The sequence below is a fragment of the Schistocerca cancellata genome, chromosome 12 (genome assembly GCF_023864275.1).
Source record: "Schistocerca cancellata isolate TAMUIC-IGC-003103 chromosome 12, iqSchCanc2.1, whole genome shotgun sequence".
Taxonomy (NCBI): domain Eukaryota; kingdom Metazoa; phylum Arthropoda; class Insecta; order Orthoptera; family Acrididae; genus Schistocerca; species Schistocerca cancellata.
Window position 1 is genome coordinate 45,796,970 of NC_064637.1, and position 26,122 is coordinate 45,823,091.

The 26,122-nt window shown below is 38.3% G+C and overlaps 1 protein-coding gene across 1 annotated transcript in view; it reads left to right on the top strand.

The window, feature by feature from the left end:
- LOC126109438 (desert hedgehog protein A) overlaps positions 1–24,760 on the top strand; it is a 553,800-nt gene extending 529,040 nt beyond the window's left edge. Inside the window, exons 3-5 of the mRNA XM_049914469.1 lie at positions 7,162–7,343; positions 9,118–9,261; positions 18,805–24,760. Of these exons, the coding sequence (XP_049770426.1) occupies positions 7,162–7,343; positions 9,118–9,261; positions 18,805–19,167 (689 nt within the window). The 3' untranslated portion in view covers positions 19,168–24,760. The remainder of the gene's footprint in view (positions 1–7,161; positions 7,344–9,117; positions 9,262–18,804) is intronic.
- The last annotated feature ends 1,362 nt before the right edge of the window (positions 24,761–26,122 follow it).

A 26,122-nucleotide genomic window follows, 5' to 3' on the forward strand; every position in this document is an offset into this window, starting at 1 on the left:
TCTAATTAACTACTCACCCAAAATCGATGAAACTGGCGTTACTTCTCGACGTAATCGCCCTGCAGACGTACACATTTTTCACACCGCTGACGCCATGATTCCATGGCAGCGGCGAAGGCTTCTTTAGGAGTCTGTTTTGACCACTGGAAAATCGCTGAGGCAATAGCAGCACGGCTGGTGAATGTGCGGCCACGGAGAGTGTCTTTCATTGTTGGAAAAAGCCAAAAGTCACTAGGAGCCAGGTCAGGTGAGTAGGGAGCATGAGGAATCACTTCAAAGTTGTTATCACGAGGAAACTGTTGCGTAACGTTAGCTCGATGTGCGGGTGCGTTGTCTCGGTGAAACAGCACACGCGCAGCCCTTCCCGGACGTTTTTGTTGCTGTGCTGGAACGAATTTGTTCTTCAAAACATTTTCGTAGGATGCACCTGTTACCGTAGTGCCCTTTGGAACGCAATGGGTAAGGATTACGCCCTCGCTGTCCCAGAACATGGACACCATCATTTTTTCAGCACTGACGGTTACCCGAAATATTTTTGGTGGCGGTGAATCTGTGTGCTTCCATTGAGCCGACTGGCGCTTTGTTTCTGGATTGAAAAATGGCATCCACGTCTCATCCATTGTCACAACAGACGATAAGAAAGTCCCATTCGTGCTGTCGTTGTGTGTCAACATTACTCGGCAACGTGCCACACGGGCAGCCGTGTTGTCGTCCGTCAGCATTTGTGGCACCCACCTGGATGACACTTTTCGCATTTTCAGGTCGTCATGCAGGATTGTGTGCACAGAACCCACAGAAATGCCAACTCTGGAGGCGATCTGTTCAACAGTCATTCGGCGATCCCCCAAAACAATTCTCTCCACTTTCTCGATCGCGTCGTCAGACCGGCTTGTGCGAGCCCGAGGTTGTTTTGTTGTCACACGATGTTCTGCCTTCATTAAACTGTCGCACCCACGAACGCACTTTCGACACATCCATAACTCCGTCACCACATGTCTACTTCAACTGTCGATTAATTTCAATTGGTTTCACACCACGCAAATTCAGAAAACGAATGATTGCACGCTGTTCAAGTAAGGAAAACGTCGCCATTTTAAGTATTTAAAACAGTTCTCATTCACGCTGCTGGCGGTAAAATTCCATCTGCCGTACAGTGCTGCCATCTCTGGGACGTATTGGCAATGAACACGGCCTCATTTTCAAACATTGCACATGTTTCTATCTCTTTCCAGTCCGGAGAAAAAAAATCGGAGGCCTTAGAACTTGAATGCACCTCTTACAAGGGAAAAAACAAAGAAACATGCACTTTCCTTGCGTCATAACTTAACCACCGTTTTCCGCCGTCGTGAAGCGTATACATTGTGCCCCATCTTATAGCAAAAGAAAATAGCTTTGAATTTTTTACAAACTTTTGGATGATGTGTATCTGAATTAGTGTTCTTTGTGTATTTCTATAGAGTTACAAAGAATTCGTATCATTACTGTAGATCAAAAGAGACAAATGAAAATTGCCTCCCTAATTTACTTCATAAATAATAACTGAAACTGGAAAATGTGTGTAATTTAATTTAGATTCTCGGACAGTTCAGTTTCGATAATAGAGAAACTAAATGAGAGCAGCACCGCTTGAAGAAAGCCGTGGCGAGCGCCTGCGTGCGTTCTCTTAGGCTGACCGCAACACAATACTGTTGTATGTATTGCCTACTCAAGCTCTTGCAGGCGCCATATACCGTACATTTTATCGGGAGCGCAGAACTGCAGTCACTCAAGATTTCAGCCATTTCCTAGTCGTGTAAAGCGGCTTCGTAGTTAATTGTTGCTTTTTTAAGCCCTTTCGAGGTGTAGGAATTTTAGAAGTACCGTTACAAAAAATATGAACAGTATTCTCAGATGGCAGCAAAGAGCCCTAATAAACTGAGATTTTACTGGGGGCTTATAGCCTGGCGCCCTACTTTGTACTCAGAGAATTTCAGAGTCAGTTCACGGACATTATTTTCCTAAATCACTGCGACGCAACTGTTAGGAAATCTGCAATGATTTAAAGATATCAATTCAAGCACTGTTAAATACCAAACATTTCGTTTATTGTAGCAGCATCATTATTGGCTGGTGGCGTAGCATGTAAGCATTGTATTTGCAATGTCCCTTGATCTTTTCTCGTGGAAGCATTTTTTTCTTTTATTTAAATTTTATATTTATTATTAAATGGTAATATTACTTATGAAATATTAAATCATATTTTTAATAAAAATTATTTTTTCCATTTTAGTTACTAAATGCGAAGGTTGATTTGAACACTACAGTACTTACTTTAACAGGCATGACGCTAGTTAGTATTGGTGTGCTGTTGCCTTCGTCTGGCGTCTGAAATGACTTACACAGCGAGTTACAGTATGGGAACCTATAATTTAAATTGGATTCCCAATCACGATGCTAGTAATTGCATGAAAATACGAGGATTCACAACCAATTAAAAATTGGTAGGAAAATGGGAAACATCGAGGCTATATATACAGGATGGTCCATTGATCGTGACCGGGCCAAATATCTCACGAAATAAGCGTCAAACGAAAAAACTAAAAAGAACGAGACTTGTCTATCTTGAAGGGGGAAACGGAAGGCGAACTACTCGTTGTTGAGAGGAATGTCGTTGCACGTATTACCAAATGCATTGAGGTTGACGGACATCATTTTGAGCATTTATTGCATTAATGTGGTATTTACAGGTAATCACGCTGTAACAGCATGCGTTCTCAGAAATGATAAGTTCACAAAGGTACATGTATCACATTGGAACAACAGAAATAAGATGTTCAAACGTACCTACATTTATCACATTGGAACAACAGAAATAAGATGTTCAAACGTCCCTACGTTGTGTATTTTAATTTTAAAAACCTACGTGTCACCAACTGTTCGTCTAAAATTGTGAGCCGTGTGTTTGTGACTATTACAGCGCCATCTATCACAATGCGAAAAAAGTGGTCCAACTAAAACATTCATATTTCTTTACGAACTACGCGAATATGTAATAAAAATGGGGGTCCCTATTTAAAAAAACGCAGTTGATATCCGTCTGACCTATTTCAGCGCCATCTAGCGGGGCAATCATAGCGCCATCTGGTTTCCCCCTTCAAGCTAGACGATTTTCGTTCTTTGTAGTTTTTTCGTTTGATGCTGATTTCGTGAGATATATATATATATATATATATATATATATATATATATATATACTTCAACGTTGCAGCGCAAATCTCTGTAGAAAAACAGCAAATATTGAATTCGCGTGAATGTATGTGAGGCAGGGGCTCATGAAAGTAAACACTATCTAACATTCCAAAAGGTAAGCAAATATGTTTTCAACACAAACTTATTTTTCCTGAAATAGACACTCCGTGTTATTTCTTGCGTTATCAATAACACGAAAAATCATAAAGAGAATGGCGTTGATTGCAACGCAATACATCAATTACATTCCGAGAAGTTGCAAAGTGAGGTTGGCGCTTGAAATAAACGAAAGGCGCCGCTATTGCGCACCCCGAGATGCAAGTGTGAAACCTACGTTGCTCGTAACCGCGGTGTGACTGACGTATGTAATCTTACTTTCACTGTTATCAGGAGGACTGAAAGTAATAATAAGGTTTTGCTGCCACACACATTGATACGTACCTAACGGTTTACCTCTTGTGTGTACTATTTACTTTCGTGTACTCTACAGAGCGCTACCGACCAGTGTACTAGCCTAACAGTTCTCAAATCAATGGATAGCACTGGCTAATCCTGTCAGATTTCCCATGTGGTCGCCAAAGCTCATCCTCATTAACTTTTTTACCTGAGAAAGTGTGAAAAATTTGGTGTTTATGAAGTTTCAAAGAACAATTGACAACATGAAAGTCCATATTACCGCTGCATGTACCGCAATAGCACCATAAACACTGACAGCGGTGAGTCGATCAGTGTTGGACCTTACACAGTGGTGTTCCCATTTAAATGGCGATCTCTTCGAACATACGTTGTAATGTTTCTGCTGTGAGAAATGTGTTTTTCTGAGAAGGCGTATGTTTGTTTGTAGATACTATTGTACATTTAGGTAGTGGTTTCCTCGTGTGCAGAAGTTCAGTTGTAACATGATCATTAAAAATGTTCAGGGGCAATGTCTCGCACGTGTTAAGAACCATTATTTAACTGATGTACAACTATCATTTACCCCTCTGTTAGATCCTTAATTATGTTTAGTCTGGCCAGTGATATTGGATATCTTGTTACCGTCATGTCCTTTCTATTACTGTAACAAAAATCTATAAAACACGAACGGCCACGCGGAGTGACCGCGCGGTTTGAGGCGCCATGTCACGGATTGCACGGCACCTCCCGCCAGAGGTTCGAGTCGTCCTTCGGGCATGGTGTGTTGTTCTTAGCATAAGTTAATTTAAGTAGTGTAAGTCTAGGGACCGATGACCTCAGCAGTTTGGTCCCTTAGGAATTCACGAATATTTAAATTTAATTAAAGCGCTAACGAGTAAACGCTTTCCTCGTTTTTCATTGTGTGGAGGAGGAGATTAGTGTTTAACGTCCCGTCGACAACGAGGTCATTAGAGACGGAGCGCAAGCTCGGGTGAGGGAAGGATGGAGAAGGAAATCGGCCGTGCCCTGTCAAAGGAACCTTCCCGGCATTTGCCTGAAGCGATTTAGGGAAATCACGGAAAACCTAAATCAGGATGGCCGGAGACGGGATTGAACCATCGTCCTCCCGAATGCGAGTCCAGTGTGCTAACCACTGCGCCACCTCGCTCGGTCCATTGTGTGTGACTGGACGTCTGTATTGTTTCCAATAAATAGCAGTAAGTATAGCGTTTGTCGCGTTGTAGTACGTCAATCACAACGCGATTATGGGTAACGTGGGCTTCACGCATGCATCTCTGGATGTTCAATAGCGGCGCGTTTCGTTTATTTCAAGCGTCAACTTAAAAAAAAAATGGTTCAAATGGCTCTGAACACTATGAGACTTAACATCTATGGTCATCAGTCCCCTAGAACTTAGAACTACCTAAACCTACCTAACCTAAGGACATCATACAACACCCAGTCATCACGAGGCAGAGACAAATCCCTGACCCCGCCGGGAATCGAACCCGGGAACCCGGGCGTGGGAAGCGAGAACGCTACCGCATGACCACGAGCTGCGGACAGCGTCAACTTCGCTTTGCAATTTCTCTGGATGTAATTGACGTATTGTGATACAACCAACGCCATTCTTTTCCAAACTTTTCATGTTACTGATTGCGTAAGAAATAATACTGAATGTCCATTTTAAGAAAACATAAATTTGTGTTGAAAATCATATTTGCTTACGTTTTAGAATGTCTCATAGTATTTACTTTCATCAGCCCGCAAAGTCGTTTTTCAGTATCTGTTGTTGTTGTTCCAGAACTATTTGTGTTGAAACATTCAAGTGGGCCATCCCTTCTATATACGGTGGTCAGGAAACGTCTGAAACCCTTGTAGGGATGTTGCAGGGCAGGTTGTACTGAGACATAAATGTTAAGAAAAAAATTCGATACGTTCCGCCGTTTCCGAGCTATTTACCATTGAAATTGGCCAATCGGGACGTCGCGCGCTTTGTTTCGTTAGCTGAAACTTGAATTCGGGCACGCAACGAACTGACTGGAAAAGTTCATGCTAAATAACTCGGAAACGGCTCTACATATCGAATTTTTTACGTAACATTTATGTCTCAGTACAAACTGCTCTGCAACATGCCTACAAGCGTTTCAGACATTGTATGACCACTCTGTATATGTATGTATATATCAAATAATGTAAGCTGAACACCAACAAAAGGAAAACGAGGGTAATGGAATGTAGTCGAATTAAGTCGGGTGCTGCTGAGAGAATTAGTTTAGGAAATGACACGCTTAAAGTAGTAAAGGAGTTTTGCTATTTGGGGAGCAAAATAACTGATGATGGTCGAATTAGGGAGGATATAAAATGTAGACTGGCAATGGCAAGGAAAGCGTTTCTGAAGAAGAGACATTTCTTAACATCGAGTATAGATTGAAGTGTCAGGAAGTCGTTTCTGAAAGTATTTGTATGGAGTGCAGCCATGTATGGAAGTGAAACATGGACGATAAATAGTTTGGACAAGAAGAGAATAGAAGCTTTCGAAATGTGGTGCTACAGAAGAATGCTGAGGATTAGATGGGTAGATCACATAACTAATGAGTAGGTATTGAATGGGATTGGGGAGAAGAGAAGTTTGTGGCACAACTTGACTAGAAGGAGGGACCGGTTGGTAGGACACGTTCTGAGGCATCAAGGGATCGCCTGGAGGGCAGTGCGGAGGGTAAAAATCGTAGAGGGAGACCAAGAGATGAATACACTAAGCAGATTCAGAAGGATGTAGGTTGCAGTAGGTACTGGGAGATGAAGATGCTTGCACAGGATAGAGTAGCATGGAGAGCTGCATCAAACCAGTCTCAGGGCTGAACACCACAACAACAACATATCAAATTTTAATTTTTTTATTTCATTAGTATTTATAAATAAATTGTTATTTTTTGTAATTTGTAATTTACGCCACTCAGAAATCTTCTAATACTCAATGGTCATTTTTTCGAGTATTCAGTATCCAGTAAATTGACATTTCGGCACTATGTATTAAATATAGTACAGTATGAAGAAACTCGAAGTGTACCAGTGTTAGAGCCAATCGTTATCCGACAGATGATATCAGTAAGCTGATTTTGATGTTTATTTTGTTACGCAGTTAATCCTGCGTCGCCTGTGAGATGTTGTCACAGTGACACACCCAACCCATTGGTGAGGAGAGTTTTGCCCAGGTGGAGGCTCTGACTCGAAACTAATAGACCTGAAACTACATCTGTGGTTTTGTGTTCTGCCCGTCTCTCAAATACACTGAAAAAGAGGATCACTTCCTTACTACCCAATTCAGTGGATGTCCTAATATTCAGTGCAGTGGGAAGTACCCTCTGTCATGTTTTTCATAGTGGTTTGCAGAATGTAAATGTAAATTTCTAGGGGGGGGTCCAAATTTTTTGGTAATTTTATGTTATGTGTATAAAGTATGCTCATTTTAATCTTGTCTCACGTTCTGCTACCTGAAGCTATTTAAAATAACGAAACCATAACAAATATCTGCAGAGTCATCGCAGGCGGCGCGCTCTGGTGGCTGCTTCCCGGGCGACGCGACGGTGCTGCTCTCTGACGGGCAGCGGCTGCCACTGCGGCGGCTGCGCGTAGGCCAGCACGTGCAGGCGGTTGACCTGGAGAGTGGCCAGACTCTCTTCTCGGAGGTCATCCTCTTCCTAGACCGCAGCCCTAATGTGAGTATCCACGTCACTACAATGCTCACTCTTTATATGATTATCTTCGAAACTCATTAACGTGATTGCTTCTGCAGGAGAAACAGTGTATCAATAATTGTGCACTAGTTAGCATACAGACCGTACGGTATTTCTCACTAGTCATGACTGTGCAATGAGAAACTGCAATTTGTCGCTACATTAATTTATTTGGAAATGCATCATATGTTTCCTCATGTGGATCACATATATTTAATCATCACTTCGCTGTCTCTACTACCCTACAATAGCACTGAATAATGTTTTTTCCGTAAAAAAGAGGAAAAGGAATAGCAAAATTTAAAGGAAAGAGAACAAAAGAGGTGCAAGAAGAGCAGGAAGTAAGTTAAAAATAAAAGTAACGAGTTAATGTAACCAAGAGAGTGGAGAAGAAAGGTCACAGATAATGAAAACAAAGAGAGGGAGATAGGGGCATATAATGACAAACTGAAAAAGAATAAAATACAGAGGGAAAGAAGAAAAGCAGGTTATAGAACTAAGGAAGTAGAAGAAGTAGGAAACAAGAAAGAAAGAGTCAATAAAGATGTAGAGACAACAGGCAAAAGAAAGAGGTAAGAAAAATGAAAATATTAAGAGGAATAAAGGAACAAAAAAGAAATAACTAGAAAGGAGGGGAGATATAACAGAAAGGGAGATTGATGCAGAGAAGAAATAAGTAAAAAAGGAGCAGGACAATGGTGTTTAACACCTCATTACCAATGAGGTCATTAGAGACACAGCAGAAGCTCAAGTTAGGGAAGGATGGAGAAGTAAAGTGGCCATGCCATTTCGAAGGAACCCTCCCAGCATTTGCCTTAAGTAATTTAGGGAAATCACAGAAAACCTAAATCAGAATGGCCAGATGTGGGTTTGAACCTTTGTCCTCCTGAATGTGAGTCCAGTGTGCTAACACTGTTCTACCCCTCTCAGTAAAAACAAATAAATTAAGCCTGGAACGAGAAAGGGTCAGACAGAGTGCAAGATGAGAAAGGAGCAAAAATGGAGTAATGAAAATAAACATAGAAAAATATACGCAAAAGAGAAGGGAATCTCCACATAGTTGAATTAAGAATGTGAAAAGAGAACAGAAAGATATTAGAAAACAGAAGGAAGGAAATGAACTTGCAAAGATAGCAATGGAGGGATTGAGATGAAGATTGGAGAATAAGAATAAAGAAGAGAAAAAAAGAGAGAGAATGAGATATTTGATGAACTAAAGAAGGAAGGAGTAAGGGATGAAAGAGAGGTTTGAGAAGGAAACGAATAGTACAAAGAGAAAGAGAAAAATGATACAAGACAGATAACAAAGAGGGATCAAAAGTAATAAAAGGGAAAATAAAGTAATTAAATGGTATGGAAGGTGATTGAGATGGAAAAAAGATTGGATAAGAAGCAGAGTCAAAAGGTGAAAAAGGTGAATTCAGAGAGAGAAGAATAAAAGAAGAAAGTACATAAGGAAGTTAGCTTCATGCAGAAGAAGAAGAGCAAAGGGAAGGGGAAAGAAAGAGACAAGGAACGCACCACAGGACAGTAAGGATTGATGAGGACAGAGCAGAAAGAGAATGGCACGGTAGGAACAAAGGGATAGTCGATAATATAAGAAAGAACGAGTGACACAGGTAAGAGAAGGTAATAGAACATAGAAAGTTGAAAGGAAAGGCTAGAAAGAGATAGGGGGAGGGGGAGGATGTAATATTTCCTGTGTACACACCATATTCCTTGTTCCTACTGCTCACGTACACCATTCTGCTTGCAGGAGGAGCGACCATTCTTGCGGCTGTCCCTGGCATCCGGCAGTGCCCTGCTGGTGACACCAGCTCACCTGCTGCCCGTGGACAGGGGCTCGAGAGGTGTGCAGCAAGTCTTCGCCGGCAGCGTGCGCCCGGGAGACAATCTCTTTGTAAGTTTCCTGCTCTCTGTACCAGTTACGTCCAATGGCAGTTTATCCACTCCTGCACCCAAGTCCATACCATACACTTCATATTAGATCTTTCCACATGTTTGTATGCTCCACCCAGATGATGGGACCACACTGGCTCGCCATCACCAATTTTGCCCAAATTTTTGGTGTATGCAGGGCTTGGCTCAAAATGAAAGTGACACAAAAGGGAGTATTTAGAGGAAATAACATTTCATTTTTGGCATGAGTCAGGTCAGGTATGAGGCATTTATAATAGCTTAGTGTCCAGGCAGCAGTTGGCACAGTATAACAAGTACAGAATTATAATAAGATAGTGATAGGGTTGAGCCTTCTATGGAGCCTGTTATTTTCTTTCTTTTTTGTTATTTTCAATTTTTATTTTAATCACACTCAAAATAAACTGAAATAATGTTTAATATATATTTTGTATTAATGTTTTCATAAAAGCATCACATGGAAATGCAAAGGAAAATTTGGGATGCACAGGACCAGATTTCTTCTATTAATTGATTTGTGGAGGGACAAAAAAATCCACTGTTATGAGATTTTTCAAGATAAAGGGTTTCCATCATGTAAGATTAAAGAGAATCCCCTCAAATGCATTCCACTGCTGCAACCCTACAATGTCTATTTTTTGTTATGTAAAGAATTTGATCAAAACACTAGAAAACTGGTCTTGTCTCATCATCTACATCTACATCAACATCTACATACATACTCTGCAATCCATCATACGGTGCGTGGCGGAGGGTACCTCATACCATAACTAGCATCTTCTCTCCCTGTTCCACTCCCAAACAGAACAAGGGAAAAATGACTGCCTATATGCCTCTCTACAAGCCCTAATCTCTCTTATCTTATCTTTGTGGTCTTCCCGCGAAATGTAAGTTGGCGGCAGTAAAATTGTACTGCAGTCAGCCTCAAATGCTGGTTCTCTAAATTTCCTTACTAGTGATTCATGGAAAGAACACCTCCTTTCTTCTAGAGACTCCCACCCGAGTTCCTGAAGCATTTCCTTAACATTCACCATTCACATGATGCTCAAACCTACCAGCAACAAATCTAGCAACCAGCCTCTAAATTGATTCTATGTCCTCCCTCAATCTGACCTGATATGGATCCCAAACGCTCGAGAAAGAGAGGAAGAGAGAAAAAGAAATTGCACCCTTAGAAGACTGCATCAAAAAAATTCCTTTCTACATCACCAGCTATCCTCATGAGTACTTTGTAACATGATGTGTTAGGTGACATTTGCTGCCAACCTACATGATGAGAGAGAACCTTTTATGAAAGTAACAGAAACTTTAAAGCAAACATGCAATTGTAAAAAGGCAGCATTTGTAACACATGCAAGATGCCAAGATAATTACTGCATCCCCTGTTTTTACAGTGAATGCCACCCCACACATGAAAATCAACAACTGTAAAATAATAAAAGTATCTAATTTTATGTACAAAATTATTGTGTACATCTTACTGTCCCTTACTGGGAATGTTCGAATCACGAGTTTTTGCAGTGCTTTTCCTCTTCATGCTTCTTATGGAAATATTAATAACAACATTGTTGTGAACATAGTTTCAGCTTGCTTGCAATGTAATAAATGTAAAAACTGAAAATTAAAATTAAAAAAAAGATTCCACATTGGGACTTGACCTCACAACCCTCCGTTTACCATTGTGTACTATTTCTGCTTTGTCAGCTTCAGCCTGCAAACTACGCTCATGAAAATGGCTCATGCTTCCCATGACTCACTCCAAAAATCCTATTTTTTTTCAATAAGTGCTTGGCCATCTGGAGCTCTCACTTCTCCCACTTTTACTTCTGACCAAGCCCTGCATGTACCACAAATTTGGATGAAATTGACGACGAAAAGTTGGCGCAGTCTCTTCCTACACCACCTAGTTAGCACATAGCAATAAATTTTCACTCTGCAGTGGAGTGTGTGCTGATTTGAAATTTAAGGGCAGATTAAAACTGTGTGCCAGATCAGAGTCAAACCTGAGACCTTTGCCTTTGACAGGCAAGTGCGCTACTGACTGAACTATCAAAGCACAACTCACGATCCACAAACAGGATTTCACTTCTGCCAGTACCACATAGTGGATCGTGTACTGCACTTGCATAGATTTGTTATTTGTTATTTATTGACCATCCATTTTCTCATATACAATGATATAGGAGTTGTCATGTTACATTATATGAGTTTGTAATTATACAGTAAATTAATAACATAGGCCTACAGTGGTAAAACATATATAAATATATATCTCATGCAGCATATAGTAGAGAATAATGAAACAAACAATAATTAATTATTTATAGAGCATACTGTTTTCATACATTTGTTTTTCATATATGACTTATCATTATCATTGACCACTATAGTAGAGAATAACAGAACAAACAATAATTAATTAATTAATTATAGTGTGTACAGGCAGACTACTTTCATACGTTTGTTCAAATATGAATTATCATTATCATTGACCACTATGAATAACAGAACAAGCAATAATTAATTAATTATAGTGTGTACAGGTAGACTATTTTCATATATTTGTTCAAATATGAATTATCATTATCATTGACCACTATGTCACTATGTTCTGAAAATCCATGTACTCTGTAACACTGTAAAAACATTCTCTTAATAACATATTTTAAGCTCATTTTTAAAAATGTAAAACTTTTCTATCTTTTTTATGCTTAAGGGAAGAGCACTAAAAAGGATTTTGGGGTGATATATTGCACTTTTGTGATATTGGGCTGTTTTGTGTGTTTCTCTGTGGAAATCATTCCTGTGTCTCGTTGGGTAGTCATGGCACTCACTATTTAAAGAAGAAAATTGGGGATGGGATTTGAAAAAGCAGATACTTTCGTAGATATATAAAGACGGAAGCAACATTATTTGAAATTCTTTGAAAATTTCCCTGCAGGCTCTCTTGGTTCAGCCCTTTCATTATTCTTAATGCTCATTTTTTAATAATGAATAACCGGTTTACCAGACTTGAATTACCCCAAAATAAGACACCATACTGCAATAGACTATGCATAAGAGCATGATAAGCACATATTACAGTTTTTTCACTGCAGCAGTTTTTCAGCATTCTGAGTATGTAGCAGCATTTACTTAGATTTTTATTGAGCATTTCAATATGTTTATCCCACTTTAGAGGCTCATCTAGCCAGATACCTAAACATTTTGTGTTTGAAGTTTGTAAAATCTTCTGTTCAGCAAGTTTCAAAACTATATTGGGCTTTACTTTATTCAATACGTGGCTGAAATTCATCCATACTGGTTTTTTTTCTCATTTACAAATAAACAGTTTGGTAGGTCATTTATGAAAATCAAGAACAAGAGGGGTCCCAGCACAGAACCATGTGGCACTCCATTACTAACTTTCTTATATTCTGTTAGTAGAGTTCTAGCCTGTGAAAGGCAAAGGTCCCAGGTTTGAATTCCAGTCTGGTACACATTCTTAACCCTCCAGTAAGTTAAAAACTCTTGTAGTCCACTTAGTGGAACAGTACGACGGTGCAGAAAACATCAAGTTGTAAAGTTTGTGACATGTTTGTTAGTGGGGAGACTGTTTGATGCAGAGAGAAAAACAACCAATCTGCTGATGTGTGTGCATGTTAATGTACCACAGATAAAAATATATTCATCTATACCCATTACACCCCCTGTGTATGTATTGGATTTAGAAGTGAAGAGTGATTTTCTTTTCAAGCAGTTGTTTCATCCATTTCTTATATCCTCTACACAGCTTTCATTCCCAGTCTCCAAACTTTGTAACCAATCTTCAAGATTTGACTTGCTCCTCGATCTTACCTTTCAATGATACATTTTTATATGAAGGCAACAGACGTTACTCAGGCTGTAGAAAGTTTATTAAAACCATGGCCGGTTTCACACCAGTGTAAGAACATCCTCAGGTGCTATAATTGTATCTATAACATTATTTATCTAACAATTTTCTTGAAGCCTCTCCCCATCCTTCACAGCATCATATAAAGCTTTCTTGAAGCCTCGCCTCATCCTTTCATGTCAATGATAAAATTAAAACCCACTAGAAGCGTTTGTCAAATAGATAATACGAGGTGTCCCATAACATCAGTTGGAGGTGGATTGGGCTCAGCTATGAGTAACCTTCAATGAAGTTTTGACAGAGCCTTAATGTTTACTGATTCTCACCACTTTGGCCTTTTCTACTAATATCCATGTTCTGGTCTCTTTTTCCTGTTTCTGTTTGCATGGCAGGGAGAGGAGGACAAGTGGAATAGAGTTCATGATTGCAAGACTTTGTGCAAGTACACTCTGTGCAGTGTCTCATGGATTAACGTCCTGTGGTACTATTGATGCATCCTAGTTTTTACCTACTCACTTCTTTCATTATCATCATCATCATCATTATCATCAAAACAATAAATTACATGACCCCACACCCCATAAACTAACTACATTTAACAGATGTTGTTGTTGTTGTGGTCTTCAGTCCAGAGACTAGTCTGATGCAGCTCTCCATGCTACTCTACCCTGTGCAAGCTCCTTCATCTCCCAGTACCTACTGCAGCCTACATCCTTCTGAATCTGCTTCGTGTATTCATCTCTTGGTCTCCCTCTACTATTTTTACCCTCCATGCTGCCCTCCAGTACTAAATTGGTGATCTCTTGATGCCTCAGAACATGTCCTACCAATCGATCCCTTCTTCTAGTCAAGTTGTGCCACAAACTCCTCTTCTCCCCAATTCTATTCAATACCTCCTCATTAGTTACATGATCTGCCCATCTAATCTTCAGCATTCTTCTGCAGCACCACATTTCGAAAGCTTTTATTCTCTTCTCATCTAAGCTATTTATCGTCCACATTTCACTTCGTACACTCCATACAAATACTTTCGGAAATGACTTCCTGACACTTAAATCTATACTCGATGTTAACAAATTTCTCTTCTTCAGAGACGCTTTCCTTGCCATTGCCAGTCTACATTTTATATTCTCTCTACGTCAACCATCATGAGTTATTTTGATCCCCAAATAGCAAAACTCATTTAATACTTTAAGCGTCTCATTTCCTAATCTAATTCCCTCACATCACCCGACTACATTCCATTATGCTTGTTTTGCTTTTGTAGATGTTCATCTTATATCATCATTTCAAGACACTGTCCATTCCGTTCAGCTGCTCTTCCCGGTCCTTTGCTGTCTCTGACAGAAGTACAAAGTCATCAGCGAACCTCAAAGTTTTTATTTCTTCTCCATGGATTTTAATTCCTACTCCAAATTTTTCGTTTGTTTCCTTTACTGCTTGCTCAATATATAGATTGAATAACATCGGGGCGAGGCTGCAACCCTGTCTCATTCCTTTCCCAACCACTGCTTCCCTTCATGCCTCTCGACTCTTATAACTGCCATCTGGTTTCTGTACAAATTGTAAATAGCCTTTCACTCCCTGTATTTTACCCCTGCCATCTCCAGAATTTGAAAGAGAGTATTGCAGTTATAGTTTAGAAATAACTTTCAAATGTAATCACAAATAGGTGCCATTGTGCAAGACGGAAGTAAAGCATTTCAATTAGGGAGCTGAACCTACCCCTCAGTGTGTCCTAGCTAACAACACAAACCAACTTCACCTGATGTTACTTCCTACCTTCTCCATCATAAATTGTAATTATTCCTCTTGACGTAATATGCCTCATTTTATGTGATTATGGGTTACCGTACTGTGAACATTGTATTTCTACTGTATATTTATTTTAAATTAGATACTTGTATATACATTTTTATCTCTCTCTGTCATTCAGATTCTATCTGGTAATATTTATTATACAAATCTTTAACATATTGCAGTGTGTCAGCAACTGTGAAATGTACAGAAAATAAACAATTTATTATTAGTATCCAGACAGTTTTTGCACTCTGGATGACAATGTAAGATATTTAATATACTCCTTGGGCCAGCAGCCAGATCATGAAACACCTTGACATATCTCCACAGTCCAACCAGCCACCATCTTCAGGTGAATATGCTGTTGTGTGAACTTCCTGGAATTGAAGTCTGAATGCAAGCAGCAGCATAAAGCACCACAGGAGGCAAAACAGCACATGAATGAGAAATTTTCATAACTGTGTAAAGAATCTATTGAAAATAGACCATCTGACAATCTTATAAATAGAGACAAGGGTTACCCTTTAAGTAAGATTTGGTACTCTGTTTTATAAGACATTTTAAAACAACGGTCTTTGATTCAAACATCAGGACAGTTTATAACAGTGATTTATCGATTTCGCCAGCTTCCACCACTATATGTTCACTTCCACTGGAGTGCAATTATGACAATTTCTTGCACACACACTGTTGACTTTCTGTGGCGTATAAAGGAGCAACTGTTCGCGGTCTGTATTCCGACCCAGCGAGTTTCTGCAACAGCATATTCATCTGAAAATACTGTCCAGGTGGACTGCAGAAATATTGTGTCATGTTGACTTCATTATCCAGCTCTAAACAAGAGATGAATATTACCATTTATTATGCCAGGAAAGCCTGCGTAGTCATGGAATAAGATACTATTTATTTTTTGTTGCTATAGCATGAAGCAAAGATAGCTAGCAATGCTGCAATGAGCACTACTTTTCAAATTCATACTAATAATACTCAAATATATTAAACTTATTGTTTGTGTGTCTATCGACCTGCCAGCGCTTTCGTTTGGTAAGTCACATCATCTTTGTTTTTAGATATATTTTTTCCCACGTGGAATGTTTCCCTCTATTATATCCATATTCCATATCATTAATTTGAACCCAACAATTACGTTTGTTATTGTCACTGTTGCATTTCGAAATCTTTTCTGTCGTCTTATTTTCTCTTTCTGTTTTTGCCACTAGTTTCACTTTGTATTCACCTTCTCCTTTTTACCGTAATCTACTATACAATTTTATCCCACCTATATATACTCAAAAATACGTAACGCACTTCCAAACCATAACCAAAAGAATTTTTTTCCGCTTTCAACACTACTGCTGCTATAAAATCCACCATTTCTAGTTCAAGTTCACCACAGGATCAACATAGCCCAGCTTTAACCAACACTTTTTCGCCTTTTTTTACATCAGATCTCCAGTTGCTTTCTAGTTCACCTTTATCTTTCCTCATATATTTTTATTTTCATTTTCATTTCAGCCTCATGTTACACTTTCCACCTTCTAATACCATGTCACCCTCACAACACCCCCACAATGACCCCATTAAGTTTTATTTACATTCCCTCCGCAAACATGCCTTCGCCCTAGCCAGATTACGCTCCCATATTTTATTTGTCTGACATTTGGCATTACCCCCAAAGGCCTCACACTTAAATTTCCCATCTCTGGCTGCAACCCTTCTTTCCATCAGTCCCTATGCCAATTCCAAACTGAACAATCCATTGCCCTCACCCACCTAATCCTTCACCTACATAGGTCTGCTTGTGTCTGTGTATGTGCGGTTGGATATGGGTGTGTGTGTGAGTGTATTCCTGTCCTTTTTGCCCCCTAAGGTAAGTCTTTCCGCTCCCAGGATTGGAATGACTCCTTACCCTCTCCCTTAAAACCCACATCCTTTCGTCTTTCCCTCTCTTTCCTGATGAAGCAACCATTGAATTTTGTGTATATGCTTGTGTTTGTTTGTGTGTCTACCAACCTGCCAGCACTTTCGTTTGGTAAGTCACATCATCTTTGTTTTTTAAACTTATTATTATTATTGTTATGAGTACATTTTCATTATGAGCACTTGTAATACTAACACATATTGGACTTTTGACTAGATCATTTGCATTGTCCTTCTTCCCATAAAACATCAAATATTCTGTCTTGAAAAAGGCTTTTTTAGGGACAGAGTGTGCCCCTTGCCCCTCCTCCCCCCCCCCCCCCCCCCCCACACACACACACACACCTGTGCACCTGCACATTGCATTATGCACTAGCATGTGTGTGTGGGGAGAGGGCAGGGGGTCAGAAGGGAAGGCACATACACATTTTACTCCAGCTCAACTGAGGATCTATTCCAAAAGCTAGCAAGTTTTCTTTCTCTTTTGTGTGAACCTGTCAAGAAATGAACACTTCTGCTCTTCAATAGAGCGTCTCCTTTACGTCTAAATTATTTACGTTCTAGCATACCTTTCCTACTATATTTATTTCATCAGATTATAGCCAAACCAGTAACTTCATTACCTTTGTCTTTTACATAGACTTCAGTATTCATGATATCACAAACAAAAATAAATGTTTCTTGTAGTGACCATTTTCGCAGCAGCTGTGTATAAACTGCAGTTGTTTCAAAGAAAATGCCTTTTTTGCATGCTGCACATCAGAATTTTTATTTTTGTTTATGCACCCAGACATGTTTTGCCTTTTTTACAAGGCATCTTCAGTGGGTGTCAGGTAACTTCTAATTCACTGCATCCAAGCAAACTGCTTTTTCTCATCTGGCAACCAGGTGGACATCTTACAGTTCACTGTTTACAGTAACTTCAAAAAGATGGCAGTTACAGTGATCTGTAACATAAACTGTAAGATCTCCACCTGGTTGCCAGATGAGAAAAAGCAGTTTGATTAGATGCAGTGAATTAGAAGTTACCTGACACCCACTGAAGATGCCTTGCAATAAAGGCGAAATGCATCTGGGTGCATAAATAAAAATAAGAATTTCGATGTGCAGTGTGCAAAAAAGGCATTTTCTTTGAAACAACTGAAAATTTAAAAATAAATGTGTCTTTCCACCATACTTTTAGAAATTCATACACTGTAAATGTTTCTCTCTGCTTAACAACTTTCACATTGGTTTATTTCGTGACAGAATACAATACACACAATACAGGTCACACTGATAATTAAGTCCATCCCTGTAAGCATGGATGAACATGAACATGAACAGAAACAGGAAGAGACATCTTTCTCACACTTTTATTTATTTATTTGTTTTCAGTTGTAATTCTCACAGGAAATTGGAACAAAATGGCAGTTCTTGTGGAATTGGCTGTTGTCTAAATGTATTGTTCTAACTGGGGTGGCAATAAACCGCTCCCAGTGGGGCATATGCAGTCTCGTTTCTCCAGTCCCCACTCATTCAACACGAAACATAAAAGAATATATAGCGTATAGCTATTCCACAAAATCATTACACGAAAAAGTCCTCAGTTATATATTAAAAGAAACACCGGTATATCCTTACGTCACTTATGTGGCAAAGGCAGCAGTGTCCTCGAAAATCGCATCTCACTAAACTCTGATTCTACCAACAACCCTCAAGTGTCTGGACATATTATATCTTTATCCTTTCTCCTCCTGCAATTAAGCCTCTTGCTTTCCTCACACTTTCCCTCTTAGTTTTGTTTGTGCCGCGTGAAATGTCAACGTAAAATTAATCGGCCCCAATTTAATATTTGTTCAACCGTCTCTACATCCGTGTGCATTTAGAATGACAGTACGAAAACAACTAGGTTCCAATCTCTTTCATTCTGGATGCCACTCCGTTTGCCAGGTGTCGGGCGAGAACGTGACGTCGGTGCACGTGGAGCGGGTGCTGGCAGTGTCGGAGGAGAGGCAGCCGGGCGTCTACGCACCGCTGACACGCCACGGCACCGTCGTCGTGGACGGCGTCGCCGCGTCCTGCTACGCCGTCGTCTCCAGCCACTCGCTGGCCCACTGGTCCTACGCACCCTACCGCTTTGGCTCCGGTGTCCGGGACTTGTTCCGGAAACTGTTCTCGACCGGTCCGGAAGGTGGCGGACCGGAGGCCGCGGGCTCCGAGCGGGCGACGCCCAGTTCTGGCGTCCACTGGTACGCCCGTGCTCTGTACGCGATTGCCAGGTTCGTCCTGCCCTCCGGCATGCTGTACAAGTGATGCTGTCGGAGTGCTCTCTGTGATAATTTAATTAGTGACATTGACTCATTAGTTGGGGAACTTTCAGCATACCTGTGCTCATCCTCAGTGTATTTTTCCTACTCTGAAGAAGATACTTGCCTTCGACAAAAACTGTGACGAGGTGAAGAGTAAAACATTTGAGAACTTGTCGGTGTCACTGTACCTATAATGCATTACATACACTATGAAGTAATGCTCCAGTGTAGATAGTGTATATCCTGGTGATAAAAAAAATGAACAACAATATAATGTGATGATGTCGCTTGTTTCCATCGCTATAGAAAATTAGCACGATAGTTCCATTTATTGACTAGGTGTTTATAAGACACCACAAATAATATTACAATGCACAAACTGCAAATGCCAGAATATATCCTAAATTGTGATCCGAGTTGGCCATCGTAATAGAAGGAATGTGTGATTTCATCTCTGATTCGATACCTAGTAAAGTGTTTGTCAGTACCAGCAGAAATATTTAATCTTCAGGTGAAAATATAGACCTGATTTTGCTATTGCTTTTACAGCATGTGGCAGGTTTGTTAGTGCTTGATATTTGTACTGAACATCTAATCGTGACTCAAGAACCAGCCTGCAATTTTTGATTTAATTGGCAACTGATAGTTTGCCATTGTCTTCTGATATTACCTTCCTTTATTATTGCCTTACAACTACCAAAATGAGACAACAAAACTTATGAAACCTGGATTCCTCCACATTACACCCCTGAATGAAGGTGCCAATAAGAAAGAAATTACACACAGTCATAGGTATGGTGCAAATGTGGAAATTATTTACCTGCGATGCTGGACATCCACACTGCTTACAAAAAAGAGTATGACAGAGAGTTTAAGCAGCAGTATTGTCAAGTACAGGAAAAGATAAACCAGGTTTGTTTGGGAACAAAATATGTGAAAAGAACACAGTATCATGCACAAAGACTGAACATTTTGGTCAATCTTTGTATTGTTAACTCATTTTGATAAAATTTCCATTCGGAGTAGAAGTGTCCAAGGCTTCCCTCTTCATTTAGAAAATGTATTGACAACAAGCACCCTCTCCTTTAGGCTCATGGGATCGGAGACTAAACAGATAACAAGAAAATATGAATAACCCAATACACACATTTGTGACGGAAACTACTGTTAACTGTATTTAGAAAACGTGTTACATATCATATATCACCAGAAACTGACTACTTTACAGATTTGTACTTAAACCATGCAGTATTTTCTATTACTTGCTTATAGTTCACTTTCAGTTAATAATTGTCCAATATTAAAGTAGTGATCGAGAGGGAAATTAAGTAGAACAAAATGCATTTCATCTGCTTGAAACTTTTTTTTGCAGCTAACAACAGTTATCCATATGCGATTTCTGTCTCTAGGCTTCCTCAGTGCCTCATCTTTGGGTGTGCAGGAGAGGTCACAGATTTTCTTATCTCCTCTTCATGTCATGCAGCAAATCACTGAAAATTCTCATCAAACACTTTAATTTAGCCATTGTTCGCATTTTAACATTTGAAACTTTCACTCACTTTTGCTGTGCTAATCACACATAGCATGCATTATCAGTGTCATGCAAGTTCAAGGACATGATAACCAAGTAATGATGTTGACACGCATAGTTTGAGCTTCTGCGGTTATCAGTGCAACATATACGTCTCTCACTTTCATCCCTTGGACAACCATTTTCCTAAACTACAAATTCATTTCAGCTTTCACCAGTTTCTTTTAATTTCTCTATTCTCTATCTCATTTTACAACTCATTTAATTATACGCTATATTAAGGACCCACACTTTTTCTTGGTGTTCCGTACCTTGTCTTTTCCTGCCCCTACATGCTCTCTCTCTCTCTCTCTCTCTCTCTCTCTCTCTCTCTCTGTCTCTCTCTCTCTCTCTCTCTCTCTCTCCCCCTCCTTTTCTTTAATGTCCTCTACCCCTCCTCTCATTCATTCTACCTCTACCCATCCTCTTGTCTCACTCATTTTACATGTCCTTTTCTTGCCATATCTTACACTCATTCTCTTTCATTATAATGCAACACAAAGTGAAAATTTATTCTAGAAAAAGAGGTCCCATAGCATTAACTGATAATGATTTTCATTTGGTAAGTTCAAGACAATAATAGCCACCTGATTTTTCTAGGTTTAACATGCCAATTTTCTTCATGTTTTAGAACCATACATGATTTATAAAGGGCAAGACATTTGCAGAGTTCAAAATTATAATTTCTATTGTTAATAGAACACTCAACTATCCTAACTCTGGTATACATGATACAGGCCTAATGCCCTAAAACCTATTGTCAGCACATGCTTTTCTTCCATAACAATACTAAAAAGAAACAGCACTTTTACCTTTAGGTATAATTTTTGTCTAAGCTGCATAGCAAATGGAGAGCTTAATCTTTCGATAGTCACATATTTGATGGCTATCGTGAATGAGTTTCCTTATACACAAAAATGGCTGGTACAAGAGCCTTCTTTGAGCTCCAATAACGAATGCTTTTGTCATTAATAAAACTCAGATCTATGTTTCATAAATCGTGGTAGTGAACCACAGCGCAACATAATTCTGTTCATGATTAAATGGTTCAGTTTTCCACTGAAATAGAAGTAACTGAAAGGACATTTGTTTACTGATTTCACTTATAAATGAGCGTAGCCATCTGTTTCTTCAGTCATGAATCCTGCTGCTTACAAAATAAGCAAGCCTTACATTCCCTCTTATTATGTTAATGAGCTAGTATGGTGAGCATTTTTAACAGTTAAAATAAACAGCACAAGATGTAAGATGCAAGTTCTTGCACTTTACAGTGCACACTTTGTGTCCCTGTATATGAATTAATTATTTATCAACTGATCAACAACAGCTTTATTTTAGCTATCACAATATCAATTGACTGTTTTAGTTCTAGAAGAAACTGTTGTATATAATGGAGAGAACAGTATAACACATGAATTATGATAGAGGGTTTGCACCCTCAGCAGAAACGTGACCAGTTATGAACTGAGTTTACTTTTAGATACTAACTCTTGAGTTTATATACAGTAGAAGCTTTGTACTAATATTTTACTGTGTTATATTCTCGTTGTCCTGGCAGCAGCACAGACATTTATGGCAAGAATACAGAGGAAGGAAAATATACATTGGAGTGATAAAGAATATTATAATGTGTACAGTTGAATTATTTATGTTTTTGTATGATTTATATAATACTGAAAGAGTAATATAAAAAGTGAGATATAAATGTTGAAAAAATTACATCTATTTATTTTATTTGTATGTTTTTGAGAGGTATTGAGATGTCCATTTTAGTTTATATGTAAAAGTTTGTTTATCAGTGTACTATAAATTTGAAAACAAGAGACTGAAATGTAATTAAATGTGCCTAATGACACAATCTCTGCTATTCACAATATGCCTTAAAATAAATTTTTATCACAAATACCAAGGATGAATGTCACAAAAAAATAAAATGTGCACCATGGGATTAAAAAAAGAAGTTTGTGTCAATATTTAAGCAGTAGATGAACAATGTGAACAGCATAGAATTTCTTTATCAGAGCCATATTTTGCTTCATAAATGGTAGACACAGATTTGATTAGATATGGTATTTTCTTCCTCTCAGTATAGATATCACACAAAATTTTTGAGAATTGAGAACAGGAAAATTAAAAAATAAGATAGCCTATCATTGAACTATCTCATATACATATTGTGTGTTTTTATAACAGTCCCCCATTTGTTAAATGTTAATTACAGCATTTACATATAGAGAAAATTCACTTTCTCACTCCCTGCTGACTTAATGCTTCCATCTCCACTTACTTTTTTTTTATCTAGTTGTCTGATTGTTACTGTGGGATATGTGTGCAGATCACACATTATTTGAATTAAATGTTTGGTATGCTAAGCAACAACAGTACTGGAGTACCAGCAACATTTTTTCACTGCAGTTCACAATGAACAATGTATTACCAAAGACTCAAGTTTCACAATACCACAACCATTTCTTTACTAAGAGCACATGGGATCTGAGGCAATAATGCTTGTTTTCCTAGCAGGCTTAGCTAAGAAACTATGAGTAAACTAACTATAACAATAAAATACTGAAGCAAACATATTTTACAGTAACTTTATATCTTTCTCTAAACCAACAGCAAGTTATTTACCAGAAGTTACTGAGTTGAGTATGATAAATTTCATATTTTATGTTTAAAGTTGATTTTGAACTACCTACACATGAATGTCAAATAATTACCAGCACAGTCATTCATTAACCACAGGTGTAATGATATAGTGCAATTAAAAGTCATGCATGTGAATTAACAGCCCAATATGCTAGTGTATAATGGCAATTGTCTCTCAAGTAGACAATAATTCATTAATTAAATTAAACAGTTATAGTAGCTGGCTTCTAAGGCTGAAAGATAATTGTAAACCATTCCCAGGGATGTCATGCAGGTAACATATTACAGACATTCGTATGAAGCATCTCAAGATCATTTCACAGAGCTCCATATTGTAAATGTGCATTCCTCCATAAATGAGTAACTTGTGTCACAAAGTTGTCAATCTACTTACTGACATACATATCCTAAAGATTGTGAAAGTTCCTACTTTTCTGATAAGCGAGCTCATTTTGTTAGAGCTTTCAAAATATTCTAATTTTCTTGTTATCTGTGGACATATCCATTATAGTGACAACTGAGTGTCATGAAAGCAGTTACTCTCATAAAAATTTCTTTTCTGTTTAGTTACTTTGATTCCATATCTATGATGATCATTGTGATTTACATGCAGTTTGTACAACTATGTTTTTATGTGATTATTTTTTTTTATTAATCTACTCTCAAAAATTGCTGAAATGTACTGAATTTGAATTAATTTTATTGTAAACAATATGTTAAAAGCATCTGTAGTAAAGTTTATATTATGCTGCAATTCAGTCAAAAAATGCTTTAACATTACTTTCCACAAATGTAAAAAATACATTAATTAAAACTCTTAATGATGTTTACATTGGGACAAGATTTCTGTAATAGAAAGAACTGTAGATATGGATGTAATTTTGTTCTGTACAGAAAATATATGTAATAGTAGGAAATGATTGAAAATTATTTTGCTTGAAAAATGTTTGTACAGTTTTGATTAAATTATGTTTCAAACATATCAATACCTATGTGACTGTTGAGGTGGAACTGCTTTTCTATTTAATATTGTGCAAACCATGTTTCTTCTTCTCATATAACTACAAGCTCATGGAATTTTGAAATACAAATTTATATTATGTCAACTTGGGAATTTTGTACAATACTGAATACTGTTAATTTAAGGTTTAAAAGCAGTCCACTTAGGACCAAAGCGGCCACACTCAGTAATGTTCAACATAAAATTACACTGCTTGATACACTGGTGGAATATGTTTTGGAAAGTACACAGCTATCATAGTCTCCTCATTTCTTTTCTCAGCAGAAAACTGAAATGTTCAAACAGCAGCAAAATCTTACTCATGTTGTGAACTAACCATGACATATATTAAATGCAGTAAATAAAATTGCATCTTTTCAACAATGTCCTTTATTAATAATGCTTCAAATTTCACAAGATTACTCCTTCATTTTCAAACATCTGTCTCTCGATATTACATTATTGAGAAAGTGCAGACATAAATTAGCTGAAATTAGTGCCATATAAATAAAACATGTAGTTTGCTATACCATGGGCAGTTAGTTCCATGTGGCAAAGATTATGGTAAATCTATGGGCTTACAAAGTTACTTAGGCCATAGCACCTGAGAAGAACAATTAAGTGTACCAGGTAAACTTCTAATCTCCATGAACTTGGTTTTTCAGTGCATAACGTAATAGCAATTTACAACATTTTTTCTTTTGTTACTACATGTCAAAATCATCATGCTTACATTATGTAATAACTTTTAACAGAACAGCACCAAACACGTATTATATTAAAACTAAAATTGTTCTAGTGAGACCTTACACCAAAATGCCACTCACAACCAAACCACATATGCCAAAGGGGAAATCCCAAAAAGGAACAAGTATAATAAGGTCCAAGTGAATCTGAAATACTCACTACCAGACAAAGAAAACTAGCAAACACCATGACCTACACACAAAGAAAATATTTTTTAACAAAAGGAATGATTGAATCATGTGAAAAGCAAACACGATAACTGAAATTTAGGTGCGGATCAGGAGTGTAAACATGATTTAAAAAGCAGCATTGTGGAAACATGTAAGTAACCTCTGAAGATGTCTACGGTGTCAATCTCAGACTTTTTGCAGGTAAAGTACTACCCGAAAAAAAGCTGCTCAAACGTCTGGACATATATTTACAAAATTTAAAAGTGGAGCAAAGATCGCCAATTTGTTTTAAATGTTCAAACAAGGAAAATTTGCACTTCACAGGACACAGAAAAGTGGTATTCTATGCTGAAACACCAGTAAGTCACAATTTGGATTAGTCTACTTATACACACACCATTGTGTAATAATTTATGGGGTTATGAAACAGAATGATCTCACAGACACAGCCATAACAAGGTGGATGGCAGACTATGATTCATTCTTGAGAAAATACGGTCAGTCTTCAAACTAGACTGAATTACAAACCGATTGGGCACCTCATCTCAGAATATTGTTCAATTGTTGGTACTAATAACAATTAGGACTAACTCAGTATCTTGAACTTATACAGAGAAGGGTGGCATAAGTGGTCACAGGTTTGTCTGACTTGCAGAAGAGGTGCAAAAATGTTGAAAAACGGAAATTAGTAGATGTTGGAAGGTAGGCACCAGTTACCCAAGAAAGACTACTTACAAAGTTTCAGGAATCAGTATTAAGAGAAGAACTTAGACATATTTCTCTGTCCACTCACTATACGTTATAACACAACCGTCTGCTACTA